This window comes from Thunnus maccoyii, chromosome 8 (assembly GCF_910596095.1).
Source record: "Thunnus maccoyii chromosome 8, fThuMac1.1, whole genome shotgun sequence".
NCBI lineage: Eukaryota > Metazoa > Chordata > Actinopteri > Scombriformes > Scombridae > Thunnus > Thunnus maccoyii.
The window spans coordinates 17,082,827-17,095,704 of record NC_056540.1 but is presented as its reverse complement, the minus strand read 5'-3'; the positions used below and the strand labels follow the sequence as shown (position 1 = coordinate 17,095,704).

The 12,878-nt window shown below is 40.8% G+C and overlaps 1 protein-coding gene across 18 annotated transcripts in view; it reads left to right on the top strand.

Moving 5' to 3' along the window:
• Positions 1-12,878, top strand: part of LOC121901266 (short transient receptor potential channel 7) — a 63,817-nt gene that overhangs the window by 16,360 nt on the left and 34,579 nt on the right. For 12 of the 18 annotated variants that reach the window (XM_042417954.1, XM_042417949.1, XM_042417951.1 and 9 more), the window contains 3 exons: positions 1,426-2,188; positions 8,656-8,838; positions 11,851-12,015. In XM_042417954.1, coding sequence (XP_042273888.1) covers positions 1,426-2,188; positions 8,656-8,838; positions 11,851-12,015 — 1,111 coding nt within the window. Of the gene's footprint in view, positions 1-483; positions 1,193-1,425; positions 2,189-8,655; positions 8,839-11,850; positions 12,016-12,878 lie in introns of those variants that run through there. The other 6 variants (XM_042417962.1, XM_042417960.1, XM_042417959.1 and 3 more) reach the window with 6 other exon arrangements.

The window sequence follows — 12,878 nt, the reverse complement described above, 5'->3', positions numbered from 1 at the left end:
AGTGGAGGTGAGTTGGGTTAGGAGTGCTGCCACTCAACTGTAGTCCCTGATAAAGCAGTGGTAAAAGTTGGCAAAGCCAACTGCTGGAGCTGCTTAACGGGTGTGAGTTTGGCCCAATTTGCCACCGCCTGGATCTTTTCCGGGTCTGTCCTCCTTTGCCCGCTTTCAATGATGTACCCCAAGAGGGAAACTGAACTGACAAGGAACTCACATTTTTCTGCTTTCATAAAGAGTTTGTTTTCCAGGAGCATGTCTGGAGCCGATCAATTGATGAGAGGCAGGTGAGCAGACTGGGAGAAGTGATGAGACGATTGCAGACAGGTGTGCAGGATGAGCAGAGCCACAAGCCAGAAGAACGAGGAAGGGGAACCATGTCCATGCCAACACACACACAAATTAAACATAAATACAGAGAGAGACAGGGGAACACTGGGAACATAGGGAAGGGGAAACACAAAGAAACACTAGGGAATCTTCTGGTACCGTAACAATATCTCTTGCACTGCTCTGCAACTCATTTTCTCCCTCTCATTTTTTCCTATGCAGCTTTGGAAAACATCAAGGTTTTTTTTCCACTGTATGGGTCAGAGTGTCAGGCCACACAGCAAATGTAGGCATTATGACAGATCTTTGTGTTTCTAAAATATAATAGGAGTGCAATAGTCCCAATGAAATGTGTTTTGCAGTAAAAGGGGTGATTACCAGGGGTTCTGTGCAAGCTACTGCTAGTTATGGTTGACAAATAACTATTGGTGAAGGAGATTTTTACCCACTGAGATGTGACACTGTGCCACTAGAAATAATTACGGAAGAAAGACAATTAAAGACATATTGTGGATAGCAGGAGGTACATGTTCATGTCTGTGTGTGTGTGCATATGTTGAGAAAGACAGATTCACAAGTGGCCCAAAGAGTCACTGTGGATGACCACTGACTCGTTGTGTGAATTTGTCATGCCAGAGCCAATTAAAGTGACAGCTTCATCTCTCTTTTGCCAATCAGAGCTGTTGACCTGAGATGACCCTGCAATGAGCCCTGACCCTGGTAGGGGTTCATTGATCTGGCTGATGACAGATATATCACAGATGTCTTGGTGAAGCTTTCTCTCAGGTCAGAGGAGAGGTCTGTGTTAAGCACTGCTGATTGTGTTTGACCAGTGCCTGTCCACGAAGGACATCCACATTGAGAGACAGTAATGACTTTGTTTGCCTTGTTACACCATAGTCAGTTTGATGTATCTAATGATACTGTCTTGTCCTCTTGCCTCCATCATTTGCTCTTTTTCTCTCCACTTTTCCTTCTATCACGTCATCACTCCTCTCTCTGAATGTGAAAGAATTTTTTTCTCCTACCTACACCTCCATCATCTTAATCCTTGTTATTTTGCTTTGCCTCACTGTTTCCTCCTCTCTCTGCTGTGTACAGGGTGGAGGCCATGCATCGCCGCCACACCACATTGAGGGAGAAGGGGCGTCGCCAGGCAGTGCGAGGTCCAGCCTACATGTTCAATGAGCGTGGCTCACCCCTCACTGCAGAGGAGGAGCGTTTTCTAGATGCTGCTGAATATGGAAACATTCCTGTAGTCCGTAAAATGCTGGAAGAGTCTAAAACCCTCAACTTCAACTGCGTGGACTACATGGGCCAGAATGCATTGCAGCTGGCAGTGGGCAATGAGCACCTAGAAGTGACTGAGCTGCTGCTAAAGAAGGATGGGTTGGCTAGGATTGGAGATGGCTTGCTTTTGGCTATTTCTAAGGGTTATGTTCGCATCGTAGAAGCCATACTCGCCCATCCTGCTTTTGGCGGGGGTCTTCGGCTGGCTTTGAGCCCTCTAGAGCAGGAGATGCGAGATGACGTCTTCTACGCTTATGATGAGGATGGAACACGTTTCTCACATGACGTCACACCCATCATCCTGGCTGCACACTGCATGGAGTATGAAATTGTCCACATCCTATTGTCCAAGGGGGCCCGCATCGAAAGGCCGCATGACTACTTCTGTAAGTGTTCAGAATGCCTGGATAAACAGAAGAAGGACTCGTTCAGTCACTCACGCTCCAGGATGAATGCATATAAGGGCCTGGCCAGTGCAGCGTACCTGTCACTCAGCAGTGAGGATCCTGTGCTGACCGCGCTGGAGCTCAGCAACGAACTGGCAAGACTGGCCAACATTGAGACAGAGTTTAAGGTGAGTTGGTCTGTGTCTCTCTTGACATCTTTGCATATTTGCATTTTTGTCTGTTTATCAGTATTTTTTTCTGCTCCCTCACTTTCTTAATGCCACAGTTCACTCCAACAAACTATTTTTTATGAGTTGGCAAAGGGGTGACAGAACATTTTTCTGGCTGGCAAGGGGATATGAGGTAAAAAAAAAAAGAGGGATTATCCTGTTCTGGAGACACACACAATACATTTTTTAAATTATTTTGGAATGATAGAACAGCAGTAATGGTAATGTAAATGAGTGTATTTAATCACTTTAGATATTATTATGGTCCTCACATTCTCATTCATTTTTTTCAGTGTAGGCAGGATAGGTACAAGTTAAAGTGCTGAATGAAAATTTGAAGATCTATCTCTGCCAATGTTTCAAGCCATTCCTGCCAATGATACAGCTAAATCACTAGACTCTCATCTTGAATGGATTTCCCAGTGCGCTCCCAGCTTCTGAACTACCTATTACCAATGCAATCTTTCCTCAGGTTGTGGTGAAATAAGAATTGTAAAGTGGAACATTTTATTGTTTGATGGAAAATATAAGAGATGATGCTCTTACTGTGAAAAAGGATTGCATGCTATATATACTGTAATCTGTGTATGTGTGTATGTGTGTGTGTGTGTATGTGTGTGTGTGTGTGTGTGTGTTGGAGAAAATTAAGTTGCTCGTGTGTAATAGAATGATGTTGTTTGAGTTTCCTGGATTTTAGGTCTTTACATCTTTGATTCATAGCAGCCCCACACACACCCACATATACCCACAGAAACCAGGAATCAAACCCACCGTGCCAGCTTTGTTTGCAGGCATCTGTCCTGAGGCAGGTTGATTGGCTTGAGGCCAGGGTAAAACATGCATATGGTGTGCAGCAGGTTTGGGCAAGCTTTAAGGGCCAGTTGGAGGTGGAGAGGGACTTGATTCCCTCCCACTGTGCCAGCTGGTACACCTGCCCCAAATCATTTGGCTTGGGATATTAAGGCCACTACACTCACTGACAAATGAGTCACACGGAGAAAGAGGGAGAACTATATTGTGAATGTACAAAGTGTAGTGTTGCTAACTGACCAGTAGGGCTAGCTGTTACAATTGAAACCTTTATGACTATATTTTCTGTTATCAATGTGCATCTCAAAATGGTTTGTAAAAGCGCATTGAAAAATTAAACTGGGGCATCCTGGTAATTAAGATTCACACCTTGTCATCACTCTCTCCCTCTCTCTCCCCGTCTTTCCTGTCTCTCTACACTGTAATACTATCAAATAAAGGCAACAATGCCATACAGGTTCTTTATAAGTTTAAAACAAAAATTGTAATAACTAGTTTTAAGTTACAGCTTGCTTAAAATCACTAATTTGAACAACAATACAAAACAAACAATATAGTAGATGGAGTTGTTCAACAGTTGGTACCAGGGCAAGTGACAAGAAAATCCAATGTGAAAGATAACATACCAAAATACTGAGACTTACTGGATGAGTTTGCACTGTTCACAGCTGTTCACTCTACTTTATTTTATGTTTTTGGAGTGGTAATAATGGTCTAAAATGTGTCAGCAATAGTCTCCCTTTGTCTGTGTGCCAAGCAGACCTTTGAAAAGCCACTTCTGTGGCTCTGTTGCATGGTCATCTTTGACAGTTTTACACTGCATGGTGTGAGAAAAGTGCCCTTTTCTGTGAATCATCTCATATGTCTAATGCCAGCAGAAAATTCTAGTATTATTGGCCCACTTTTTCTTCCTCAAGCCAAGTGGCAAATACTGCTGACCTCCAATTGGTTCATACTGAATTATATTTGTATTTGATGTCATTAATGTAGAAAGCAAGATGATAATTTCCAATCAGATAACAATGGTCTGATAACATTACAATATCCGTCTCTCTGCTTTGGCCATCCCTGTGTGGCTGTTAATTTCTGTTTCTCCTTATTCATCCCTTCCTCTGTCTTTCTGCCCACCTTTGTGTTTATCATTCAGCCTTTCTGCTTGTCATTCAATTCCCCGTCTCCAGACAACTTAATGAGAAGGGCTCACCTGAGGGACTCGAGTTGTGTTGGAGCTCATCTGTCTCATTACCAACTCATTATCACCCCTCTGTCTTCTCTCTGTATTTGTCTCCCTGGCCCTCCTCTACGTCATATTCTCAATTACATTAAAATATCAAATAATGTTTAGACAGTCATGTGGTATATGGGGAAATCAAGCATGGGGAATACAAGTTAAGGCTTAGATTAAAGCATCATGTCACTGAGAATAAATGTGACATGTAAAAGAATAAAACAGTACTTTATGTCACTGATGACACCTTTATCTAAAGCACTTTAAAACCGTGGCTGTTTCTTTTATTCTTGTATGTAATACGTTTGTGTTTGTTTTCGTCTTCACTTCAGACCCGCCTCCCGACAGGAATTGAATCAACTTGATTGAGGCACAGTTCCGCATGACACATTGTTAAGATTTAGAGGGTGTGTGTGTTGGTTGCTGAGACCCACAGTTACCCATTACACCCTTCACTGCATACAGTATGCTCGCAGAGTCGTCTTCGTGTGTCTTCGGAAAAGCATAATTCCAGCTTAAGACCACTAAGACGCTTCTCTGTGGTTATGTAAGATGACGTGTGCTGCTTGGTTTGACTTCAAGACATAGTCGCAAATTTAACTCAGTTTGGTTCAGAGTGAATTGTCTTGGCAACTACCTTGGACAGATTGCCATTAAATTTAGTACAGACATTGACTGTCCCTCGGAAGATAAACCCTAATGATTTTGTTTAGCCCCTAACCACCAAAGGGACATAATTTCCATTTGTTCAGCACTTCAATTAATTAAATCTGCCTCAGCTGTATACTATATATACTGTACATATTAACATGCTAACACGATAAAGGTTACATGCTTAATGTTACCATGTTAACTTACTAATTGTATGCATAGAATTAGAATGTAGTGTGGGACACAGCTTATGTATCCATTTGTGCTTACAGAAAATAAAATATTTATACATACGCACACACAGTCATGTGCCGACAACTTACACACACTGACACACAACCTGTCACAGTGCTGAGATGAGAGTGCTGTTAGTGGTGTATGCTGGATGTTTATGAGGGGGCTGCTAAAGGCATGTCAGGACCTCCCAAACAGCAGAATATTTATCTCATAAACATCTTACTTTCCAAGACAGCCTATCAATTTCTCATAAGAGCCTCTGGACACACACAGACATATACAGACACCCTCCAAATATCCTTGGGAGAGACAGAGAGAGAGAGAGAGCGAGAGTGAGAGAGAGAGAAAGAGAGAGAGAAGTAAGGCAGAGGAGGGTGTTTTTAAATTTCTTTAATTAAATTTTACTTTGTTCTGTATTGTGCCAGTTTTCGTTTAATTTAGTTTGAATTGAGACAGATACAATATGAGACAGACAACACGAGATTAAGTGAAAAAGAGGTGGACTGAGTGGTGAATGTCCGCTGAAGTGCAGTAGTAGAAACTCTATCCCTCTTTTTTTCCTCATCCCTCCATCTTACATATCCCCGCCTCCCTCCCTTCGTGTTCGAGGCTTGGCTCTTGTCCCCCTCAGTTCACTCATCTGTAACCATTCTCACTCTGCTTCACACTACTCTGTCTCCATTTTCAATCTCACAACATCGTTCCTTGTCCTTTATCTCAGCCTCTGAGGCACAAACCCCATGCCTTGAATTCTGATTGCAATTTCACATATATGTGTATATAGCTGTGCTTGTGTATTCCTGATGTGTGTCTTACAATGTAAATATCACTGATTAAGAAAGTGTTCTTGTGTATGAACTACCCTGAAGCCTTGCCTTTACATCAATGTAAAAAAACAAAAATGTGAAATTGTTATTGATTTCTTTAACTTACCAGCCTAAAGGAAAAATGCACCAAACAGCGTCTATTCCTTCATGTCCCCAAAGAGCCAGTAGATGCTGTCATTGCTTGATGCCCAGAATTTACTTTTTTTTTTTTTTGCCGATGGTGATGAGCCCTTTGATCAACTTTATGATCTAGTGGGACTTTTTTTTTTTCTTATATCATAAATCCATGCCTGAGGGGCCAAATTCTAAAATTGAATGCCTTTAGCTTTTTGGTTTTTAAAAATACAAACTCACTGTGACTCCAGAAAACTAATAACATTATTTCAATTCATCTTGCTCATACCAGAATACAAAAAAGGAATGGTATGGGAAGCCGTGGTGACGAGAGAGGTCAGGTGTTGGACTGCCTAGGACATGCAGAATGATGTCGACTGGAATATATTCCAATCAATTATATTATCCCTACAGCGACTGTACAGTCATATCCAAACCAGAAACAAAGGCTTGATGGATCTATTGAATACAATTCTGTTGCTTACAACCAGAGATATGAAGGAATACAAGTCCTACAGAGGGATGATGGATGGTTACAGCTTATGGTAATCCAAATAAATAAACAAAAACAGGCTGAGACAAGTGTTGAACTAATCTGACATGGTCCGCATGTACAGACCCTCTACTCTGGTGCTGCCCTAAAGAGGAGCATCACCAACTGATATGGGAATTGCTCAGCTCAGGACTGGAATGCCCCACAGTCTAGAGTTGTGCACTATAGTATACCATTGGATCTTCGCTCCCCACACCGCAGGATTTATACACCAGAGGGTGCAGAACCAGAGCTAGTAGGATTATGAAGGATCCTCATGACCAGCTTCTACACTCAGGGAATTGCCTCTGTAGCTACAAGTCCAACACAGAGAAAAAACATCTTCCTTCAGACCATCAGGATGATGTAGAGCATCTGTCTCTGAGCGTGACAAATTTTAGTCCACCTACAAATATGCACATTTTACATTTTTCTTGCGTATGCATTACAGGTTCTCTTTTCTCATTTTTATTTTTTTACTTTTACTGCACATTAATCTTTTAGCATATCTGCAATCCCTGCATTTCACTGCACATGTAGATAATATGAGTATGTGACCAAGAAATCTTTGAAGCTTGTTTCTTGAACTTACCAGAAGAACCAATCAGCTGACTGCTTCTGTGTTTGGCCAACTGTTGACACAACAAGGCAGGAGGTTGAGGGGGAAAGGTATATGAAAGAAGGGTGATAAGTGAACTGCAGGGGCCATGATAGAGAGGGGAAACTTGAACAATTATTGGAGAAAGAGAAAGGCCTGACAGTAATGGAGTAGTGAAGTGGGAACAGTTATAACCTGCAGGGTTCCAGAAGTAGAAGCTCAACTGTTTGCATTAGATAGACGACTGTCTTAAAGGGCATTTCAAACACTTGGATGAGTAAAATTATCATGAATTAGGGTGGCATCAATGGAATTATGTTGAAGAACAAACACATCTTCTTCATATCTTATGGATTGTAGTTTCAATAATAACTTTGATCCACCAAGACTGCCAAAAGAAAGGCTCAAGTTATCAATAGCAATGTCTATATTTGACCTAATTGATACACAACTTGGAAGCAAATTTTCAATATGTTGTCAAAATAAATTGCAATTCAGTGTTTCCATCAACTATTGTTCTGTGAATGTTCTTAAGATGGCATTACAAGACTGCACCAGTAACTTTTACTCTGCATTCCTTTGTTACTTACCAGCTAAGAAGACAATTAATGGTTATTGAATGAATGTATTGATCTCCTGTGTTCACACTCTCCTCTTTCTCCTTCTTCTCAGGAGAAGGTGTGGTGTTTTTGTTAGACACCCTTTTTATTTTTCATGCTTTTTGTCTTTCTGGTGGAGGGAATATCTTTCAAAAAATTGACCTTTTTTCAAATTTCAGGCATTTCCAATCAAATTTTTAAGTGGAAAGTCAAACTCTGCATAAAATCTGGGGGAGGGGAATGCAGTAAATAAGTATTTGAAATGAGTGTAACAAAAGCCAAGTAGATCCCTTCTTTCAGCTGTTCAGCTATTATTTTGCAAAGACAAACTGATGTTTCAAGACGGAAAGGTCATGAACCAAATCACTGTATCACCCTTTCAATTCTTTTTACACTCAAGCCATATTATAATTGCAAATGGGAATAAATGTATCTGACAGGTTGACATTTCTCAAATCATTAAAAAAAAGTGTGATGTCTGAGCTCAAGAATACAGGTGAGGACCCACATGCCACACAGGTACAAAAGACATGGAAGGATTTTCAAGCCTTTATCGTCAATGTCAAAAGATTTTTAAAAAGACACAAAAGACTGTGGAGATGACTGACTATACTGTACTTAGTGAGAACATATGAAGGACCAGTAAGACCTGTAAAATGGGAAACACAAAAATAAGGCTATGAACCTAGAAAAAGACACAAGGCAGATTCATGCATCTGACGAATGGCACATTGTCCGCAACAGGTTGATGACATGGTTGACTCAAAGTTTAGATTCCCTTTTAACTCAAGCTTCTCTTTTCTTTTCTATGCTTCTCCCCTCGTTGCAGAATGACTACCGTAAGTTGTCCATGCAGTGTAAGGACTTTGTGGTGGGTGTGTTGGACCTTTGTCGGGACACAGAAGAAGTGGAGGCCATACTGAATGGCGATGTGGATCAGTGTCCTCCAAGCCCCTACAACCGACCCTGCCTCAGCCGTGTCATACTGGCCATCAAGTATGAAGTCAAGAAGGTGAGATGAACCAAAAAGGAATAGTTGCATTTTATTCACATGTCAGTAAATTTTGAATGTCCACTCACCTATATATATATGTCTTTTCCATGGGATGAAATTTTGTTCATCTTCATGCAATAATATACTGTAAATAACAATAACACAAAACAGGAGGATGGTATGGACGACTTTGAAAAACAACAGTGGTAGTTGTCTGTTCAAACTGCTTAAAGCAACCTAAGTTACAGTGCCAAAGCAGGAAGTGGTATGACATTTTATAGTGAAGCATATAATACAGGTGAGGAAGGCAGGTTAGTGGATGGGTGCAACTGCAGCAGTGTTCAACTTTGACACCTGAAAAAAGGATTCATGTTATTCCTGTCTCCTACCTGCAGTCAATGTTACACTCCTGCAGCCCACACGGCAATCTTTCCTAAATGTAACCATATCTTAAAGGAATTGCTATTTGCTTTGTTGCAGAGAGTGACAATGAACATAGAGCCAGTAGGTAATTAACTTATCTTAGCATTGCAACTGCAAGCAGTCCAATCTTAAAAATCCACCTACCAACACCGATTGCCTCCTGGCAATAGTTTTATACTTAATGGACAGACATGAGATTGGTATTGATCTTCTGATCTAACTTGTGGGAAGAACGCGAATAAGCTAACTTCCCCAATATGTCAAACTATTCCTTTAATCATGTTGATTTGGAACAAGTACTTGTCCAAAGAACTAAGTTCAACCTGTCCTCATAAGTAGATCAATAAAGTATGACGTCACCATCCTCAGCCTGTTTAGTTTACAATTGTCTTATTATTTGGATTTATTATAATCCGCAGATGTTCATAATGATAATCTACAACCTGAACAAATTTTTAAATGTTGGATTGAAATCTTACCACACAGAATGTGAAAGCAATACACATACAATATGTGCCTTAATTTGATAATATATCTTGAAGAGGATTAACAGTAACAGTTTTACAGCAGTTTTTTTTTTTACATTTAACTTGCGTGTTTGTAATTAATTTATATATATGTATATATGTGTGAACATGTGCATGTTTGTGTATTTTCGTGCATGTGGCCTCAGAGGGCCATATGTAAACAACAAATGTCAGAGAGTTAATCCCTGCTGAGCAGAGGTGTTCTTACTAAATGTCAAACCAAATCCCTTTTCCCCCCACCACTTCTACCACATACTCTCTCTCTCTCTCTATCTCTCCTTCATATGCTGCCTGTTTTCTCTAATCAGGTAAATCCCAAATGTATGTTTGTGGGTGTGTAAATGCTGGTGTGTAAGTGTAATGTGCGTGTGTGTGTGTGTGTTTATGTGTGTGCTGGGCAGTGAACAGCCTGTTCGAGCCAGCATCCTGTACAAGAGAGCGTGACCAATACTTGGGGAGCTAATTACACAGGAGGCCAGGAGAGAGGGAGAGATAGATTGCCATGGAAACCAGGTGGAGCATGACTGCACGTAGTGCACGTTGCTGGTTGCAGGGAGGGGTCATGTCATGGGTCAGTGATTTGATAAACTGGTCACTGGACACCAGTAGGAAACTATGTTAACTACAGTTATGTGTGTGGGAGGGGTGTGTATGGTTGTGCTTGGTTTCCCTCCCAATGTAAAAATGATAGTGAACATATGCACATTGTGTATGTCTGTTTCAATCGATAGATGGGAAGATATCAATTGTCAGCTCAGATAAATGCTCTCTAAATGTGATGAGTGAGGCTGATTGGTTAAGGGGTGGAAATGATTGATGTAACTGAAAATCAAGGAAGAGAGGGCAGATTGGAGCAGAGGTGACCTGTTGCTCAAATCATGGATTTAAAGAGAAAAGCAACACACAAACACAGAGTTCGATTCTTACACTAGTTGATTGCCTACTGAGCATCGATTCCTCTGTTGTCCACATCCTTCCTCCAGCTGGAACAAAAACATCCATCATCTCCATCCTCATCCCTTGTCTCCTGTGTAGCCTCACCAGACCAGTAGTGGTTTTCATTTATCACTTCCTCTCTTAGAGTAAAGTCATCAACAGATGCTGAAATACCAGGCAAGCCTTGTCTCATAAAGCAAACATGCTTCAGTAATGAATGTTAACATTCACTCACACTCATATTTGCAGCCTGCTCTCTTTTGCATATTGTATATTAAATTGATTTCCCAACCTGGCTGTTGGCATTTTTTATTTCCAAATTAAGCCAAGTGGCAGCCATGACTGCAAACGTGTTGTGAATAATATATTTTGATTGTAATGAGCACACAAAAGACCTGCTCTCAATAGAATAGTAGCCTGCACACTCAGCTGGGGATACAGTACCTTGAATATTTGCATAAAGTGAAGAATCAGGAGCCCTCGACATGAACACAGCATGTTCTTGGACTATAGATTAATTTTACACTCTTGCAATAATTCATAAAAGTACAATATGTTCCGTGCATACTATTATAATAAAGATATTACTATAAGAAACCTGAAGATTTTTTGGACCAAAAGAGCAACAAAAATAGAAGAAATAAATGTCAGTTTGCTCTTTATTGCTCTAATAAAAGTTGAAATACTACAAATGTATTTAAATGTTGTATTTAGAGCATTCAGTAAAAAGACTCCAAGACAGTTTGTTAGGTCAGATTTTTATGCACAGTATTGGTCTGGTCAGTACTGGTCAGTATTGAACCTTGAAAGCTTGTTAAATAAGCCACCCTCTTCCTTTTTTGTGAACACTGGGCTATTTCAGTGTAGCTGCCAGAGATATAGTGGCACATTGTTTGCTAAATGTTCTGCTGCTGAGACCACTCTATGGTGTCAGAAATATTTCTGAATGTCTTAGGCTGAGTAAAGCAAATCATTATTGCTTCTCTGAAAGTGCCTTTATTGATGGCTGCCGCTAATTGCTGCCCTCTCACTCTCGTCTTCCCTTCTCTTTCTTTCTCCTCACTCATCTTTGTTGCTCTCTGTCCCCATCTCCTCTCCCTTTATTCTCCATTTGTCTGATTCTCTTGTTCCCTTCTCTCTGCAGTTTGTTGCCCATCCTAACTGTCAGCAGCAACTGCTAACTATCTGGTACGAGAACCTTCCTGGTCTGAGGCAGCAGTCTGTCGGGGTAAAGTGCTGGACAGTGCTGGGGGTCACCGTCGGCCTGCCCTTCTTGGCTATCGCCTACTGGATCATGCCATGTAGCAAGGTATGAACACACAAGAACACACACAACACACAATTATTCTCTTCAAACTCCACTTTGTTCCCTGACCTCCACCTCTCTGCTCCTCCATCACCTTTGACCAAAACCTGAGTAGCCCTCAACACAAAAACACACATACACAAAGTCAAAGAAATTACTATATAATATGACTTCTAAAAGGACTGTTCTCATTTTTTTCATTAATCTTGTTCAATGTATTGTTTTCATAACACTCTGAATGTTGCTGTTGCAACAATATCAAATGTCTAAAGCCACACGAGCAGCCTATCTTAAGACTCTAATGCTCATTACATAGTAGGAAAAAAACTGTTGGATTGATGAGAAATGGAGAGTGGATCCCTGCCATGAGAAGAGGATATCTTAGGCTTAGAGTATAAGCTTTACTTTGTCCTTCCCATTCAGGTACATCAGCATACTAACATGCTTATTGATGTTAAAGCTATACTTTACAAGTGCTGGAGCTCCTGCTCTTGACTTCTGTTGTGCATTGCTGGACAAATGGAAATATTGACCTGTTGGTTGGGAAAAGTCAAGCATCACCAAAGTCATTAGGATTCATTCTCTGATGACCATGAATGTCTGTGCCAAATTTAATGGTAGCCCACCCAATAGATGTCTAGATATCTTGTTGAAACAGAGTTGTCTGCACATCTTCCAGCAAAATGCAGCTAAATCAGGTGCTTCTCAGTTCAAGGACAGCAAACTTCCAGAGAACAATAGGGACTGGAGCACACCAATTAATTCACAGTGTTTAGTTGTGCAAAAAAAACCGTTTCAACACTACTACATTACTGTATCTTCATCATAGTCAAAGTGCATGCAAGATGTCAAGGACAAAGTGTTGG